At 35.1% G+C, this 19353-nt stretch overlaps 1 protein-coding gene across 1 annotated transcript in view; it reads left to right on the forward strand.

The window, feature by feature from the left end:
• The window catches only part of NBEAL1 (neurobeachin like 1), a gene marked incomplete at both ends in the record, with an annotated part of 136851 nt that overhangs the window by 65735 nt on the left and 51763 nt on the right, over positions 1 to 19353 (forward strand). Inside the window, 7 exons of the mRNA XM_084230112.1 lie at positions 1187 to 1345; positions 3893 to 4052; positions 6907 to 6995; positions 9441 to 10016; positions 10349 to 10524; positions 11247 to 11400; positions 11717 to 11845. Of these exons, the coding sequence (XP_084086238.1) occupies positions 1187 to 1345; positions 3893 to 4052; positions 6907 to 6995; positions 9441 to 10016; positions 10349 to 10524; positions 11247 to 11400; positions 11717 to 11845 (1443 nt within the window). The remainder of the gene's footprint in view (positions 1 to 1186; positions 1346 to 3892; positions 4053 to 6906; positions 6996 to 9440; positions 10017 to 10348; positions 10525 to 11246; positions 11401 to 11716; positions 11846 to 19353) is intronic.

A 19353-nucleotide genomic window follows, 5' to 3' on the forward strand; every position in this document is an offset into this window, starting at 1 on the left:
GCCTGCTGCTCCCCTCAGCAGTGTACTTTGTCCATCTGCCTGTTCTGCTCCCTGCTCTGGCTCTGGTGAATTTTCTCACCCTCCCGTGCTTCTGACTGTACCCAGTGTTTGTATAAATAAATAAATAAATCTTTAAAAAAAAAGAGTACATTATAAATGTTTTTCAGTGTTTAAATGCTTACACATTAATTCATTTAAGCCTCATAAAATGGTTTTTAGTTTATGGTGTTAACCAACTTTACATGGGAACTTGTCAGAAATGCAAAAATATTCAAAGCCCTCCAGGTGTTGGTGGAGAGCACCCTCCAGGTGTGCATGGTAAAATTCGCGAACCACTGATAAGAAATATATAGACCAGGAATTACTATTCCTATTTGTACATTTGGAAGTACATATTCAGAGAGATTATGTGACTTTACTTAAAAAGTCACTCAGCTGATAAACCTGGGACTAGAACCCAGGTCTGCTTACTACAATTTCTGTGGTCTTTCTGTAGACTGCTCTTAACACGAAACCTTAGCAACTTTAATTTATGTTGATGCAAATATTTTGCCCTCTTTCTTACAATATTCATTGTGTTCTAAGTGAGTTGCTGTTGTGTAGATGAGTTAAATTAGGTTATTTCCCTTTGAAGTTGAACTATTCCAAAAATTTATTTAGAACAATGAGTAGTCATCTTATTTCATGATAGCCATGTTGTGATTCATTGCTAGTGATATTTTCTTGGTCAATTCAGTCTGTTCTTTATTGAAATCTTACTATATCCATAAAAAAAAAAATAGACACTGTAGGTATATAATTATAAACGAAATATCATTCTTTCTTTTAGCCTAATGGAGGCAGAAGTTGATAGGAGATGAACCCCAAAAGAGTATGATAATATCTGTAAAAGAGATAGAGATTATAGAGCTTTTCATAATAGACTGTGTTGAGAAGGCAAGGAAAAGCTTTATGGAAGAGATGGCTTTTCAGCAGGTAAATGTGAATAGTGAGAGAATAGACAATGAGAAATAGAATGAACTGAAAGCATAACAGAGAAAAAAGGCAAGACTACTCAGATAGCCCTGTTAAACTAGAATATTAGGAAATACAGGATTTATTTAAATAACTGTTTGTGGTATATGACTTTATTTGTGCTTCCATATAAGAGTGTGGTTGTTTGTTTTGTGTTGTTTAATTTTAAAAGCTCTTTGGAATTTTGGATGTACTCTTCAACCTCCTACGTACCAGCCCAACCAGAGGTCAGCTTTTCTTACTGCTGTTTGAACCAGGAAATGCTGACATACTTTATTCCTTGCTCTTAAATCAGAAGTACTCTGACAAACTAAGAGAAATCATTTTTAAGGTACAATAATTTATTAAGCATCTTTGTATTGGGGGATATTTGTAGGTATTTTAATTTAATGTAACATTATTTTATGGACATAAAATTTTTTCCATATATAATTCTATGTAATTTTAAATTGTTCAACATGTTTTGGTACATATTTTTGATGTTTTTGTTGTTTGCATAATAAAAACCTAGTTATATTGTAATCTGATATACGCATCAATGAAAATCTACTTTGTTATACCATCCTCAGTGTAAAACCTCTCATCTCCTTTTGATAAGGTGGGTCTCCATGGCCAATCAGACATTCTAGCAGTTAATAATAATAATTAGCCTTATGTAGCAGCCACTGTTTGTCAGGCACTACTTATCTTACTATATTAGTTTACTTAGTCTTTGCAAAATCTTTAGAAGGTGGATATCATTATCCTCCTTTTGAAGAGGATGAAGAAACTGAGACCAGAAAATTTAGTAAATTGCCAAAGGACATAGAGTATATTTTTTAAAATATCCATCTTCAAATTTTCTGAAGCCTCCCACTCCACCTCTTTTTGTTAACTAAAAATAGAGGAGTTAGTGTAAGGGTAGGACCTGGGCACAGTGCAGGTTTTCCTGATCCCATGCAGACCGGGTAAAGGAGGAGTCAGAGTCCTCAGTAGTTTTGCAGGTTTTTTATTTGGGGTTCACCAGGCATATGGCAGGCAGGGGTGCTGGCTGGGGGGCTGGGAGGCTGGCAGGCCTCCCAGCCCCCAGCAAGTCTTCACTCTATCTGGGCTCTCTGGCATTCGTTCTGCTGCTTCTCGGCTTCTGCTTCGGCTTCTCCTGCTGCTGCTGCTGCTATTGCTGCTGGCGTCCCCCTGTGACGCCGCCCTTAAAAGCACAGTCTTAGCCCAGGTGAATCCCGTCTACCTATGCCCACACCCTATTCCAGGTGCCCGCCATCAGGCATGCATTCAGGACAAGGATCCATCATCTATCCTGATGGCGGAAGGGCAGAAAAGCCTGATATTTTCTTTACCCTACAGTTAGTCATATTGCTACTACCAAATGATTTATTTTATTGTTCATTATGTTTAATTGCCTTTTGCATCATTTGCACAGTTTTTCCTCTTGCATCATTAATGTGACATTTAGTCAATTTATGGAGTCATATCTGAATTGCCTATTTTGGAATTTCTGAAGTTACAAAGAAAGGTGTATGACCAATGCTCTCTCATTGTGTCTCTTGATTATTGGTTGTGGTGACCCCTGAGGCTGCTATTTAAAGCATCTGCTCATATAAGGATCCCTTTGGGGAGACAAAAATGTTAGTTCTCCAAAAATGGCCTTGTAGGGATTGCTTATGATATTATTCCACCAAGATTATCCTTCACACTTAGGGTCCCACTGTCTCACTTTTAAAAATATTACCTCGGGCCTCCCTGGTGATGCAACCTATGAAGCTGTCTGCAGCCACTGCAGCACGAGTTCAATCCCCGGCCAGGGAGCAACCCACCTGGCACAGCAGACCTCTCCTGTTCTTGTATGCATAAATAAATAAATCTTTAAAAAAAATTACCTCTTAGCACAATTTGTTTAATAATTATTTAGACATAGATAGCCATAAAAATATGGAATGATATTCACCAAAACTACAACCTTGGGTCTTTATAAACAATGGGTTTAAAATATTTCTCATTCTCATAATTTTTAAATTGAACATGTATATCTTGTAACTCCAAAATACTAGTTTTAAAAAATAAGTACTAAATATAAAATAAAATTGTATTAAATGTTAAAAAAAATAAAAATAGCTCATGCCATGATATATTGGATTGCTAATTCATCCTCCAATTTGAGCAAATATATTCCCTTGTTCTTGAAAAATGTTTTGATTACTATTCCTTAATTAGATCATTAAATCAATCTATTAGTACCTTCATCTGTTGCAGAACACGCACACCTTTGTTCCTCTTGCAAGCTGCAAAATTTGTTTCTATTTAAGCCTTAGCCATTGAAAAGAAAATTTTGAATTTTTTTCTTTAAAGATTTATTCATTTATGCATACAAGAGCTGGGGTACAGGCCAGAGATACAGGGGGTGAGAGGATTCGCCAGAGACAGAGTGGGGAACAGAACAGGCAGACTGACTGAAATACACTGCTGAGGGGAGCAGTGGGCAAGTCAGGAGAGGTCTGCTGTGCTATGTGGGTTGCTCCCTGGCTGGCACGGGATCGAACTCGTGCTGCAGAAGCTGTGGATTGCTTCACAGTGTGGTGCTCAACCCTTTGCACCACCAAGGAGGCTCTGAATTGTTTTTTTAATCTATCAGGAAATACATATAAACTAGAGTTGTAAACATCAGTTATTCAAGTACAGATGTGTTTCAGTACTTTTATTCTTAAATTCATTTTTAATTGTAGCATGATATGGGATAATCCTTAATAGTGCTGGGCTTTTTTTAATAGTTAAAGAATAAAATGATACTCAAAAATATTGTGCAATAATATTTTTTCAATATCAGCCTAAATGACAAGCTTTTTAGATCTCTATATTTAGAAAAATGTATTGCTATTATGACTAGGTTTTGGAACAAATGTTGAAGTGCACTAATGTTTATGAACGAAGTAAACAACGTATTCGACTCAGAGAAGTTGGCTACTCAGGATTGGGACTCCTTCTTAATGAAACACCTGTCAATACGTCTCTCATGAAAAACCTCACCAATCAAATCATAAGTACAGGTATGAGGAGGGCTGGTTAATACATCATGATACATTTAAGAAATGTTCTTCATAGTGGTATATTCTTACTTGATGGTTCTCAGATATTTTCCCCTAGGGTTTCCCCTCCTTCCTCAGGTTGCTGTTATTTGATACAGAAGGATTTTCTTGGGTATACTGTTTTCCTATGTACTTTTGTTGTGTTTGTTTCCCCAGATCATAGAATAGTACCTTAATAGGCCTTCAGTAAATTAGTCAATTTCTTTCTTTTTTACTGAGTGATAAGTAAAAAATTGAATCTATAAAAAAAGGACACTAGAGAAAAAAAGCACAAAATAATCTTTTCTTTAAGGAGTGTAAATTCTTAGTGGCAAAATGAGAACTATCACTGGTTTCAGATACTCTTTTTTGTTTCTAATTATTCTTAGTAAAACTTTTTTGTACTTACCACTTACTGTAGAATTTATATCAGATGCTTGGGATTCAAGAAGGTATAAGATAAAGTTCTTTGTCTTAAGTGGTTTACCACCTTATTGATAAACTAAGATTTGTACATAAAGAAATAAATAATAGGGCCTCCCTCATGGCACAAGGTGTTAAGCACAGCACTATGAAGCTATCTGCAGCCTCTGCAGCATGAGTTCAATCCCTGGCCGGCCAGGGTGTTACCCACATGGTGCAGCAGGCCTCTCCTGCCACGCCTGCTGCTCCCCTCAGCAGTATATTTCAGTAAGTTTGCCTGTTCTGTTCCCCGCTCTGTCTCTAGTGAATCCTCTCACCCTCCCACGAATCTGGCCTGTACCCCAGTTCTTGTATTCATAAATAAGTCTTTAAAAAAATACATTGATTTAAAAAAAAGAAAGAATAATATGAGCTAAGTAATAAGAACAATATGTTTAATCAAAATAAAAGAACAGTTATTCAGGGTTTACTCAGGAGGATATGCAACATTTAAAAATTATATTCACTGTAAGATTTGACTATGGCTGTAATTCTCATTTAAAATGAAGTAATAATTTTAGCATTTATATATTTATTGTCCACAGTTTATTCTTTATGCCCAAAAGTAGGATTTCTGGGTCGTATGGTATTTCCATATTTAGTTTCTCAGGATAAATCTATATTGTTTACCATGCTGCACCATCAATAATGTAATAGGGTTCCTTTTTCTCTACATCTTCTCCAACACCTGTTGGAGGTTTTTTAATTCATGCCATTCTTAGGAGTGTGAGATAATATGTCTTTGTGGCTTTAACCTGCATCTCTCATATTGGAAGTGATGATGAATATGTTCACATATCTATTGTCTTTCTAGATACCCTCTTTGGTAAATTGTTTGTTCATATTTGTTCTTGGATGGCTTAATTTTTATTGTTAAATTATATGAATCTTTTATACATCTTGGATAATCCCTTACCAGTGTAAATATTTTCTCCCCTTCAATATGGTGTCTTTTTAATTGTCATATATTTTCTTTTGCTATATAGAAACTTTTTAACTTGAGATAATCCTAATTGTTTGATTTTGTTTATAGTTCCCTTGCCGTAGGAGTTGAGTTACCAAAAATATCTTCATCACTGATACCATGGAATGTATTGACATTATTTTCTTCTGTGTATTTTATTGCTCAAGTCTTATGTCTAAATTTTTACTCCATTTACAGTTTATTTTGTATAAGGGGTTAGCAAGTGATCCAATTCCAGTCTTTTTATTTGTGGCTTTCAGTTTTCTCAGCACCATTTATTAAAGAAATTATCCTAAAATGAGCAAAGGATCTGAATATACATTTTTTGAAATAAGATATGTAAATGGCTGAAAAGGACAAGAAAAGACACTCAACACCCCTCATTGTCAGGGAAATGCAAATCAAAACCACAAAGAAATATCACCTCACTACTGTTAGGAAGGCTGTTATCAAAAATACAAGAGAGGACAAGTGCTGGGGAGGGATGTAGAGAAAAGGGAACCCTTGTGCACTATTGTTGGGAATGTAAATTGGAGCAAACACTATGAAAAACAGATCGCAGTTCCTCAAAAAACTTAAAAATAGAGCTACCATATAATCCAGCAGTCCCTTTTCTGGGTAAATATACAAAAGAAATGATGTTACTCTCTTGAAAAGATATTTGCCTGTCATGTTTATTGCAACATCATAGATAATAACCAAGATATGGAAATGTCTAAGTACATATATCAATGGATAAATAGATAAAGATGTGGTATTGTCATGCATGCACCTGCACACACACATAATGGAATTGTTTTTAGTCATTAAAAAAGGAGATCCTACCATTTGTAGCAACATGGAAGAACCTGGAGGGCATTATGCTAAGAGAAATGTCAGAGAAGGAGTAATTCTATATGATCTTGTATGTAAAATCCAGAAAACCAAACTCACAGTAACAGGGCATTTATTGGTAGTTTCTGGGTCAAGTGGAGATAGGGAAATGGTAAAAGGTGATTAAAGGGTACTACAGCTTCCAGCTATAATATGAATAAATTCTGGGGAACTAATGTACAGCATGGCAACTCTCAGTAAAGATAATGTAAGTTGTTAAAAGAGCAGATCTTAAAAGTTTTCATCACACACCTAAAAGGATAACTATTTGAAGCAATGGATGTTTTTAACCTTATTGTAACCATTTCATATTATTTGCCTTTATAGAATCATGGTGTTATATACCTTAAACATACAATGTTTATATCAACTGTATTTCAGTAAAGCTGGGGAAAAAGTAAAGGGTAACTACTACTGATTAAAAAATATAAAAATTAAAGAGAAATAATCACTTTAGCATTTATATAGCTATTACCCACAGTTCTTCTTTGGTTATCTGTGGAATTTAATTTTGGTGTTTTGTTTTTCCCACCATAGAACCTGTTATTAATTTCAAAGATTTGTTATCTGTGGTGTATATATCTCACCGAGCATATATAAATGTTAGAGTGGTCATCTGCAGAAAGGTTAGTAAACTTTTAAGATATACTTTTGAAATAGCAGTATTGTGAATAACTTTTAGAATGTTTTCCACCAGATATGTTTTCAGTTTGTTACTTTATAAATGACATAATTTTATAGTTTAATATTTTCAGGTGATAATCATAAGGATTCAGCTTATGAATTCATTCTTAACTCTCATTTTCCTTTGCAAAGTAAAATATTTATTATGAACCTTTATCATGAACCTTCAATGATTATGACCATTTCTAATTTATGTACTATATTTTAGAGTTTCTGAATCTTTGAACATCATGGGAATAATTTTCTGAAATTTCTTTATGAGTATTCATTCCAATAATGATTTGTCATTGGTGTACCCATTTAACTATGTCAGGAAATAGTTATCCTGTGTACCTTTTCCTAATTATAGCTGTGTCCTCCATTGGTAACCACTGGCATGTTTAGTATTTAATTTTCTTCTTTGCTTTTCTTTTGAATTTTAGTCCCTATTCATGATAGCGTTTTCTTCATTAGTAAATCTGGATACATATTTTTCACTTTAATGGTTGCATAGGTTTTTATTCTAAGACTATTCATTAAATAGTATCTGGTTCTTTGTTAATGGAAGTTGGTTGTTTAGGTTTTCTCCTGTTTTTCTATGTCAGTAAACTTCTGTTAACATTCTTTTTCATATTTCTTTATTTGTGGTATTACTTTTGTCAGATATACTCCATTAAGTGGAGTTGCTGTGGCAAAGTTTAAGTCATATTTTACATTTTGATTAATGTTGCCATATTGTCCTTGAAGCAGGTCTTAGAGATAGCTTTCAGTGCCGCCTCGTTTTTTCCTACTATTTTTATATAAAATAGACTTAAAGCAAGTCTTATTTTATGGACATTTGTAGTTACAAAAAGTTTCTTAGCCAAGCAAGTTTGATCTGGAAAATTATTCTGTTATTTTGTGCCAACAGAGTAATGGCAGCTCACTGATTGATAGTGTTAGTAGGGAAAGAAACTTGTCATGTTATTGTATATAAATCAGCATCAGCTGATGGTAGAACCATGAATATTGAAGTCCCTACCAACATTATACATCTCCTTGACACCAAGCTTGTAGAATTAGAACTTCTCAGAAAAGAGACATTCCACACATTGTGAACTGAAGTTCTTTTCATTTATCATAGAAGTTTTTGTGATAAAAATACTACTTAAACATCTTAACTGAATTTTGACAGTGCTTGAGAACATTTCCCCCAAAATTGTGAAATCAATTGGGTAGTAGATCTCTTATATTTAACATGTCATTGTCTACTATTTAATTTCAGTTTCTTATTCTAGCTAAATAGCAGCATTCATCTTATTGGTATTGGTATTTTTGAATTGAAATTTAGTTTCTATTTTGTTTGTACAACATAGTTAATGAAAAAATGATTTTTGCAAAAGCAACCATTAACTTTTCCTGGAAAAAAAATGAGAAAGGAAAATATTATTCTTGGGGTTCCTGAGGTTCTATCACAGTGTCGTGTATGTCCTGTTTACTCACCTTAGTGCCAAAGCTGTACCTGGCACATAGTAGATGTTCAATGTTTGCTTTAAAAAATGTAACAGGGTCTTGGAAACTATTTCATTGAGAGGATGTAACTTTAATATATACTTATATATATCTCCATTTTATTTTTTTAAAGATTTATTTATGCATACAAAAACTGGGGTACAGGCTGGAGGTGTAGGGAATGGGTGGAGGGTGAGAGGATTCACCAGAGACAGAGTGGGGAACAGAACAGGCAGATTGACTGAAATACACTGCTGAGGGGAGCAGCAGGCCATTCAGGAGAGGTCTGCTGCGCCACTTTCATTTTATTTATCCTTTTTTCTGACCAAATTAAAATAATGAGTGTGTTGTTAACTATGGAGAATCATTTTCCTTTTTTCCCCCTTTTTTATCTTTCAGCAAATAATTGAGTACATTTATACTTTGTCAATGACTGATATGCACATTAGTGAAAAACACAGTATCTACTCTCCAGATAGTTTATAATTCAATTAAGATCATACTCTTTTGAAAGTAGGGCCTCCCTGGTGGCACAAGGGGTTAAGTCTCAGCACTGTGGAGCTGCTTGCAGCCCCTGCAGCATGAGTTCAACCTGGCTAGGGAGCTAACCCACATGGTGCAGCAGACCTCTCCAGTCTTACCTGCTGCTCACCTCAGCAGTGTATTTCAGTAGATGTGCCGGTTTTGCTCCCCATTCTGTCTCTGGTGAATCCTCTCACTCTCCCCCCTACCCGCCACATCTCCAGCCTGTACCCCAGTTTTTGTGCTCATAAATAAATTAATCTTAAAAAAAAGAATATATCCTCTGACAATTTCTCATTAAATTACTTTGTCATTATAGTAACTGAAAAGAAACTGTGTTTGATTTAAAGTATTGCGCACTCTTTAACAAATTTGTATGCTTAATCTCTTTGGAGGTTTTACAGATTTTAAAGTCCCAACCAGATGCAGCACACCAAATATCTCAACAAGTTGGCTGGCAAGACACTTTAGTTAGACTTTTTATAAAAGCAAATTTTGAAAATGGAGATACTCTTCATAAGCATAGTAGGACTATTTTAATGAAAGACAATGATAAAAATGTATCAACTGAAGATATCAAGAGTAACTTTGATGAAAAGACAGATGAAGAAAAAATGAACTCTTTTGCCTCAGCTCATTTATCTTCAGATCAATGGAGTTTGGAGGATAGACATTCTCTTGACTCAAACGTACCATTATTTCAAGAAGATAGCTCTGTGGGAGAATTATCTTTCAAATCAGAGAATCAAGAAGAATTCTGGCATAATAACCATTCACATTTAAGTTTAGATCTCAGTGGAATTGACTCATGTGAACTGAGTGACAGTGGAAATCAAATGCCAGATAGCCTGCCTAGCACTCCATCCCCAATAGAATCTATTAAATCATTTTCTGTGCAGTCTGACAAAGAAAACAGCATCACAAATGATACAGACTTGAGTGATGACTTCTCTTTGCTTGAAAGCCAAGAGGTAAAATTTCTTGTATGTCCAAATGCTGTTTTTATTTTTATATGTCTATATATAATTCTAATCTTTAGAATTTGTGAAGAATTATTACTAGTTTCACTTTCATCGTCTGTCTCATGATCTAAGATTTTCGATACCTAGAAGTCACTGAAATTTCATTGTTTTGAGAGCAAAGTCAGTATCTTATTTATCTTTGTGTCTTTAGGGTCTACCTAGTAAAGTTTTGAGTTCTCAAGACACTTATATATGTTAATTGATTATAATCAGTATAAGTGATGGCTCTCATCAACACCTCCTGATTTTAATAATTTAATATTATTCTGTCTTTTTTATAGAAATATGAAGAGGAGCTTATTCAATTATTGACAAATATTTTGCATTGTGTAATGTGTAAAGGACTAGAAAAGTCTGATGATGATACTTGGATTGAACGGGGACAAGTGTTTTCGGCACTAACTAAACCAGGAGTCTCCAGTGAGTTACTTCGACCAGCAGATGAAATAAAACTAATGTAAGTGTCCGGTTAGTGATTTACCCTCTCCTTTGAGAGTAGATCTTTAGTCAATATTCAGTGTGTATAGAGAGAGAAAATGAGAAACTTTATTCTTAGACCCTGTTCCTATCTGTTACCATTCTAATAGAATATAGAGAGAAAACCACAGTGAGGCAATTTAATATTAAATTAATTTGGGTTTTAAGTAATTTCACAGTCCTTGTTTAAATTTTTTTTTTGCAATATCTAAGCACGTGGTGCATTGTATTCTACAATCTTGTCTAAATTTGACTGTTTCCATGCCTAAGGGAAGGAAATAGTGTTTTCACAAAAACGACTTCTCTAAAGCATTTACAGTTCCCTATAGGGCTAACCTTCTATAAGGCATAATAAGACTTTCTTCCCCAACCTTCCCAATTTCCAGCTTTAAAGAAACTATTAAGTATCATGGATTGGAATGTGAATTATTCTCATTTTTTTTTGTAGTCAAGTAAAAAAAAGTAATTTTACTTTGCCTTTTAGTGTTAAATATTTTAAAGGTACATATTCCAGAGATTTATAAAGTTGCTTCACCTTACTAAATTCTACAGTGTTTTCTGATAGCTACCAATCATCCTGTATCTTTGGGGATACAGTCCTGTTAATTAATAGATCATATTCTATTTGTTCAGGTTTTTTTTTTATGTCCTATTATTTTTCTAAACTTAAATGGTTTTAAGAGGACTTTGTTTTACACTTAGTTTGTTACAGAAGATGTTAGAATGGGCAGTCACAGAAAACAGAGAAGCAAAAACTAATCCAGTGACTGCTGAAAATGCCTTCCGACTTATGCTGATCATACAGGACTTTCTGCAGTCAGAAGGACTTGTTAATTCAAACATGTGGACTGAGAAGGTACTGTAATATCTCTTTGAATTTTTTTTTTTGGGGGGGTAGTCAAGGACTTTATTCAAAGTAAGAAATTTTATGCTCCATCTTTTCAGAACATCAGTATTTAATCAGGTGCAGTAAACATGGGTAAGATGTGGTGGTCTCAGATTTTCATTAATAATTATTAGGATAATTTTTTTGGCTTTTGCAAACTGAATATTGAACTAGTTCTGAAATGTTTGTGGTGTTTTTTGTTTTTTGTTTTTTTACTGTTGAGGAAACTCATCAACAGAAATTTTAAAATTATGTTTTTACTTTTCCTTTTTTTTCTTTGTGATAGCTTTTCGAGGATATGATGCTGCTCTTTGATGGTCTGTCCATTTGGTATTCTGAAAGTCCAGAATGGGTAAAACTCTCTCAGATTCAAGTCCAGTTGCTTCTTGGATTCATTGGAAGGGGTAATTTGCAGGTTTGTCATATTTCATGTTTGCGTGCAGGATAGATAATATTTGTGTGATTGCTAAATGATAATGTTTCTAGTATTTTAATTTTTTATTAGTTCAAATAATATCCATGATTTACTTCTAGCTTAATTACTTCTGGTTTACTTATTAAGAAGTAGCTAATTGCTTATTTCATTCTGGCATTTATGACTCAGTGTAATATTAAGGTTTTTTTTTAATCCATATTATTTTTATTCTGAATTTGACTTAAACAGGTAAACAACTTTTGGAATTGTAAAGATCATCTCCAAGAGTGCTATCTTGGATGATATGCCCAATGTGTGTATATTAGCACTTTCTTTCTCTGTAGATTAATATTTTCAGCACGAAATAACAACCAGAAAATTCATGAAGTCAGATACTATTAATAATATTAATATGGGACCTCCGCTGGTGGTGCATGCAGTTGAGCACAGCGCTGTGAAGCTGTCTGCAGCCTCTGCAGCACTGGTTCGATCCCGGCCAGCTGGCGAGGGTCCCACATGGCGCAGCAGATCTCTCCTGTCGCGCCCACTGCTCCCCTCAGTCTGCCTGTTCTGCTCCCCGCTCTGACTCTGGTGAATCCTCTTAAAGATTAATATGTAGATTATAAAGACATTAGTCATATCATCAATATTTAGTGTGCTAGGAACTATGTAGCTGGTATAGTTGATATATATACAATTTAGGGCTTGTATTTTTAGGAAAATTGTTTTTTAATTGTTCTTTTCAAAATCTTTTGTTTTTCTTTTACTAATCCACAATTTTGTATTCTATCTCATTTTTTTTCATTTATCAATCACTTAATGAATACCTACCACATATTAGACTTGTGCTAGGCCTCTGAAGTAAAGATAAATAAAACATGCACACAAGGAATGTTTATTATTTCTTTTTTATTTTTTTATTTTATTTTATTTTTTTTTATAAATTTTATTGTTATATTCCCCATACAATTGCGGCCCCCCATTCTGACCCCAATCCCTCCCCTCCCGCCCCCGCCCCCCTAAAAGTGTCTCTGGTTCATAGTTTTTTGTTGATTTTGATTTTCACTTTCTTATAGTTATTCATTTTCCTGGTCCCTTATTTAAGTTTTCTAGATTCCTGCTATGAGTGAGACCATCCGGTATTTTTCTTTTTCTTTTTGGCTTATTTCGCTGAGCATGATCCCTTCCAGCGCCATCCATGTTGCAGCAAATTGCATGTGTTTATCTTTTTTGAATGCTGAGTAATATTCCATGATATATATGTACCACATCTTCTTGATCCAGTCATCTATTTTTGGGCATTTGGGTTGTTTCCAAAGCTTAGCTATTGTAAACAGTGCTGCTATAAACATAGGGGTGCAGGTGTTCTTTGGAATTGATGTTTCTGTGTCCTTTGGGTAAATACCTAGGAGTGGAATTGCTGGGTCATATGGAAGCTCTATGTTTAGTAGGTCCAGAAATCTCCACACAGCTTTCCACAGTGGTTGGACCAGTTTGCACTCCCACCAACAGTGCAGAAGAGTTCCTTTTTCTCCACACCCTCGCCAACATTTGTTGTTGCTAGTTTTTTTAATATGTGCCATTCTCACTGGTGTAAGATGGTATCTCATGGTAGTTTTGATTTGCATTTCCCTGATGACAAGTGATGTTGAACATTTTTTCATATGCCTGTTGGCCATTTGCATTTCCTCTTCAGAGAAGTTTCTTTTAAGCTCTTCTGCCCATTTTTTGACTGGATTATTTTCTTTGTTGTTGTTGAGTCTCATCAGCTCTTTGCAGATTTTTGTGATCAGTCCTTTATCATTAGTGTTGGGTGCAAAAATGTTCTCCCAGTTGGTGGGGTTTCTCTTTGTTTTTGTTATTGTCTCTTTTGCTGTGCAAAAGCTCTTTAATTTGATATAGTCCCAGCTGTTTATCTTTGCCTTCACTATCACTGCTTTGGGTGATGTGTCTGTAAAGATGTCTTTGATGTGCAAATCACGTAGTGTTTCGCCTATATTTCCTTCTATATATTTTATGGTTTCAGGTCTTATGTCTAGTTCTTTAATCCATTTTGAGTTGATTTTTGTGTATGGTGTGAGGTGGTGGTCAAGCTTCATTCTTTTGCATGTAGCGACCCAGTTTTCCCAGCACCATTTATTGAACAAACTTTCTTTGCTCCAATGCATATTCTTTGCTCCTTTGTCAAAGATTAGTTGACCATAAATCTGTGGGTTTATTTCTGGATTTTCTATTCGATTCCATTGGTCTGTATGTCTGTTCTTGTTCCAATACCATGCAGTTTTGATGATTATGGCTTTGTAGTATAGTTTGAAGTCTGGGAGTCTGATGCCTCCATTCCCTTCTTTTTTTTTCAGGAGAGCTTTGGCTATTCGGGGTTTTTTGTGATTCCATATGAATTTCATCAATAATTGTTCTATTTCTTTGAAGAATGACATTGAAATTTTGATTGGAATAGCATTGAATCTGTATATTGCTTTTGGTAGGATGGCCATTTTATTTTATTTTTTTTTTTTTTAAATAAATTTTATTGTTATATTCCCCATACAATTGCAGCCCCCCCATTCTGACCCCAATCCCTCCCCTCCCGCCCCCCTAAAAGTGTCTCTGGTTCATAGTTTTTTGTTGATTTTGATTTTCACTATCTTATAGTTATTCATTTTCCTGGTCCCTTATTTAAGTTTTCTAGATTCCTGCTATGAGTGAGACCATCCGGTATTTTTCTTTTTCTTTTTGGCTTATTTCGCTGAGCATGATCCCTTCCAGCGCCATCCATGTTGCTGCAAATTGCATGTGTTTATCTTTTTTGAATGCTGAGTAATATTCCATGGTATATATGTACCACATCTTCTTGATCCAGTCATCTATTTTTGGGCATTTGGGTTGTTTCCAAAGCTTAGCTATTGTAAACAGTGCTGCTATAAACATAGGGGTGCAGGTGTTCTTTGGAATTGATGTTTCTGTGTCCTTTGGGTAAATACCTAGGAGTGGAATTGCTGGATCATATGGAAGCTCTATGTTTAGTAGGTCCAGAAATCTCCACACAGCTTTCCACAGTGGTTGGACCAGTTTGCACTCCCACCAACAGTGCAGAAGAGTTCCTTTTTCTCCACACCCTCGCCAACATTTGTTGTTGCTAGTTTTTTTAATATGTGCCATTCTCACTGGTGTAAGATGGTATCTCATGGTAGTTTTGATTTGCATTTCCCTGATGACAAGTGATGTTGAACATTTTTTCATATGCCTGTTGGCCATTTGCATTTCCTCTTCAGAGAAGTTTCTTTTAAGCTCTTCTGCCCATTTTTTGACTGGATTATTTTCTTTGTTGTTGTTGAGTCTCATCAGCTCTTTGCAGATTTTTGTGATCAGTCCTTTATCATTAGTGTTGGGTGCAAAAATGTTCTCCCAGTTGGTGGGGTTTCTCTTTGTTTTTGTTATTGTCTCTTTTGCTGTGCAAAAGCTCTTTAATTTGATGTAGTCCCAGCTGTTTATCTTTGCCTTCACTATCACTGCTTTGGGTGATGTGTCTGTAAAGATGTCTTTGATGTGCAAATCACGTAGTGTTTCGCCTATATTTCCTTCTATATATTTTATGGTTTCAGGTCTTATGTCTAGTTCTTTAATCCATTTTGAGTTGATTTTTGTGTATGGTGTGAGGTGGTGGTCAAGCTTCATTCTTTTGCATGTAGCGACCCAGTTTTCCCAGCACCATTTATTGAACAAACTTTCTTTGCTCCAATGCATATTCTTTGCTCCTTTGTCAAAGATTAGTTGACCATAAATCTGTGGGTTTATTTCTGGATTTTCTATTCGATTCCATTGGTCTGTATGTCTGTTCTTGTTCCAATACCATGCAGTTTTGATGATTATGGCTTTGTAGTATAGTTTGAAGTCTGGGAGTCTGATGCCTCCATTCCCTTCTTTTTTTTTCAGGAGAGCTTTGGCTATTCGGGGTTTTTTGTGATTCCATATGAATTTCATCAATAATTGTTCTATTTCTTTGAAGAATGACATTGAAATTTTGATTGGAATAGCATTGAATCTGTATATTGCTTTTGGAAGGATGGCCATTTTAATAATGTTTATTCTTCCAATCCATGAGCAGGGGATGTCTCTCCATTTCTTTGTGTCTTCTTCTATTTCTTTTAACAGTGTTTTATAGTTTTCTTTGTATAGGTCCTTTACCTCTTTTGTTAGATTTATTCCCAAATATTTGATTTTTTTTGTTTCAATAACAAAAGGGATGGTCTTTTTGATTTCTTCTTCTTCAGATTTATTGTTTGTGTATAGGAAGGCTACTGACTTTTGCGTGTTGATTTTGTATCCTGCCACTTTACTGAACTGATTGATGAGTTGAATTAGCTTTTCTGTGGAGTTTTTGGGGTTCTCTATATATAATATCATATCGTCTGCAAATAGTGATAGTTTGACTTCTTCTTTTCCTATTTGGATTCCTTGGATGTCTTTCTCTTGTCTTATTGCCCTGGCTAGGACTTCCAGTATTATATTGAAAAGCAATGGTGAGAGTGGACATCCTTGTCTTGTTCCAGATCTTAATGGAATTGCTTTCAGCTTTTCACCATTGAGAATGATACTGGCTGTTGGCTTGTCATAGATGGCCTTTATGATGTTGAGGTATGTTCCTTGTATCCCAAGAATTTCAAGGGCTTTTATCATGAATGGGTGTTGCACTTTGTCGAAAGCTTTCTCAGCATCTATTGATATTATCATATGGTTTTTATATTTCTTTCTGTTGATGTGTTGGATAACGTTGATTGATTTTCGGATGTTAAACCATCCTTGTGCCCCTGGAATGAATCCAACTTGGTCGTGGTGAATTATCTTATGGATACATTGTTGGATTCTGATAGCTAAAATTTTATTGAGGATTTTTGCATCAGTGTTCATTAGGGAGATTGGCCTGTAGTTTTCCTTTTTTGTGTTGTCCTTGTTCGGTTTTGGTATTAGTGTAATGTTGGCTTCATAGAACGTGTTTGGTATTGTCCCTTCCTTCTCAATTTTTTGGAAGAGTTTGTGAAGGATAGGCACTAATTCGTCTCTGAATGTTTGGTAGAATTCATTTGTAAATCCATCAGGTCCTGGGCTTTTGTTTTTGGGGAGGTTTTTGATTACCATTTCAATTTCGCTAATTGTAATTGGTCTGTTTAGGTGTTCTATTTCTTCTTTATCTAGCTTTGGGTGATTGTAGAGTTGTAGGAATTTGTCCATCTCCTCTAGATTGTTAAACTTGTTTCCATATAACTGTTCATAGTAGTTACTGATTATTCTTTTGATTTCTGCTGTGTCCGTTGTGATTTCTCCTCTTTCATTGATGATCCTGTTTATTTGTGCTTTCTCCCTTTTTTCCTTTGTGAGCCTGGCTAGGGGTTTGTCTATTTTATTGATTTTTTCAAAGAACCAGCTCTTGGTTTCATTGATCTTTTGGATTGTTTTTTTAGTTTCAATTTCATTTATTTCTGCTTTGGTTTTTATTATTTCTTTTCTTCTACTGGTTTTGGGGTTTTTTTGTTGTTCTTTTTCTAGATCTTTGAGCTTCGAGATTAGGTTGTTTCTTTGCGTTCTTTCTTGTTTCTTGATGTGAGCTTCTATTGCTATATATTTTCCTCTTATTACTGCTTTTGCTGCATCCCATACATTTAGGATATTGGTGTCCTCCTTGTCGTTCAATTCAAAAAATTTTTTAATTTCTTCTTTGATCTCCTCATTAGTCCAATGGTCTTCCAGTAGTGTGGTTTTTAATCTCCATGAGGTAGGAAAGTTCCTTGCCTTCTTTTTATGGTTTATTTCTAGTTTGATGCCTTCATGGTCAGAAAAGATGGTTGATATGATTTCAATCTTGGTGTATCTGTTGATGTTTGTCTTGTGCCCCAGTATGTGATCGATCCTGGAGAATGATCCGTGTGCGCTTGAGAAAAATGTGTACTCCGTTTTTTTGGGGTTTAGTGTTCTATAGATGTCTGTTAAGCCCAATTGCTCTAGGTCTTTATTTAGAGCTTTGGTTTCTTTACTTATTTTTTGTCTTGTTGATCTATCCATTGTTGATAGTGGTGTGTTGAAGTCTCCCACTACGTATGTGTTTTCTCTGATGTCTGTTTTCAGAGAGGACAACAGTTGTCTGATATATTTTGGTGCTCCTTCATTTGGTGAGTATATGTTAATGAGTGTTATTTCTTCTTGAAGTATTGTCCCCTTGATCATAATGTAGTGACCATTGGGGTCTCTTTTTATCTTTTTGAGTTTGAAATCTGTTTTATCTGATATAAGTATAGCTGTTCCTGCTTTCTTTTTTGGTCCATTTGCTTGTAGGATTGTTTTCCATCCTTTAACTTTGAGCCTATTTTTATCTTTTGTAGCTAAATGTGTTTCCTGGAGACAGCAAAAGGTTGGGTTTTGTTTCTTAATCCAGGCTGCAACTCTGTGTCTTTTTATTGAAGAGTTTAGTCCATTTACATTTAGAGTTAATATTGATATGTTAACATCTGTATTTGCCATTGTGTTTGTCTTTCCTTTGATTTTATTTATTTATTCTTTTAATAACTTTTTTTTTTTTTGGCCTTCTTTCATTGTTATTCGTCACTCTGAGGTTCTGGCTTTAGGACTCCTTGTAGTATTTTTTGGAGTGGGGGTTTAGTTGCAATGAAATTCCGGAGTTTCTGTTTGTCTGGGAAGGTCCATATTCTTTCTTCAAAGAGGAAGGAGAGCTTTGCGGGATAGAGTATTCTTGGTTGGCATCTGTTTTCTTGGAGTCTGTTGACTATGTCCCTCCACTCTCTCCTTGCCCGTAGTGTTTCTTCGGAGAAGTCTGATGTCAGCCTGATTGGTTTTCCTTTGAATGTTATCTGTTTCTTCCCTCTTGCCAGCTTCATTATTTTTTCCTTGTCCTGGATTCTTGGGAGCTTTACTATTATGTGTCTTGCTGTATTTTTCCTTTCGTCGTGGAAGTTTGGTGTTCTTCTTGCTTCTTGTATATCAATTTTCAGCTCCTTCTTCACATTTGGGAAGTTCTCTTCAATTATCTCTTTGAATATTTTCTCTGTTCCTACATCTCTCTCCTCTCCTTCTGGTATTCCTATAACTCTTATATTTCCTTTCCTCATGGAGTCAGATAGTTCCCGAAGTCTTTCTTCGTTCTTTTTCCTTCGTACTTCTCTTTCCTTTTCTGTTTTGGTTCTTTTTATTTCTGTGTCTTCAAGATTACTTATTCGTTCTTCCATTTCATCTATTCTGCTTTCATTGCTTTTCCCAGAATTCTTTAGTTCTTCCATTAATTCTTTGATCTCCTGCATTTCTTTTACTTCCCTCTTTAGGGACTCAATTTCTTTCTTCTGACCATTGTTTTCCCTCTCTAGGGACTCAATTGCATTCTTCTGATCGTTGATTATTTTTCCCTTATCATTGTTTTCCTTTATGACTTCTGTCAGTTTTTTAATCACGGCAATTTTAAATTCTCTTTCTGGAAGGCTCAGAAATTCTTCCAAGTTATTGTC

This window comes from Talpa europaea (genome assembly GCF_964194135.1).
Source record: "Talpa europaea genome assembly, chromosome: 1".
Taxonomy (NCBI): domain Eukaryota; kingdom Metazoa; phylum Chordata; class Mammalia; order Eulipotyphla; family Talpidae; genus Talpa; species Talpa europaea.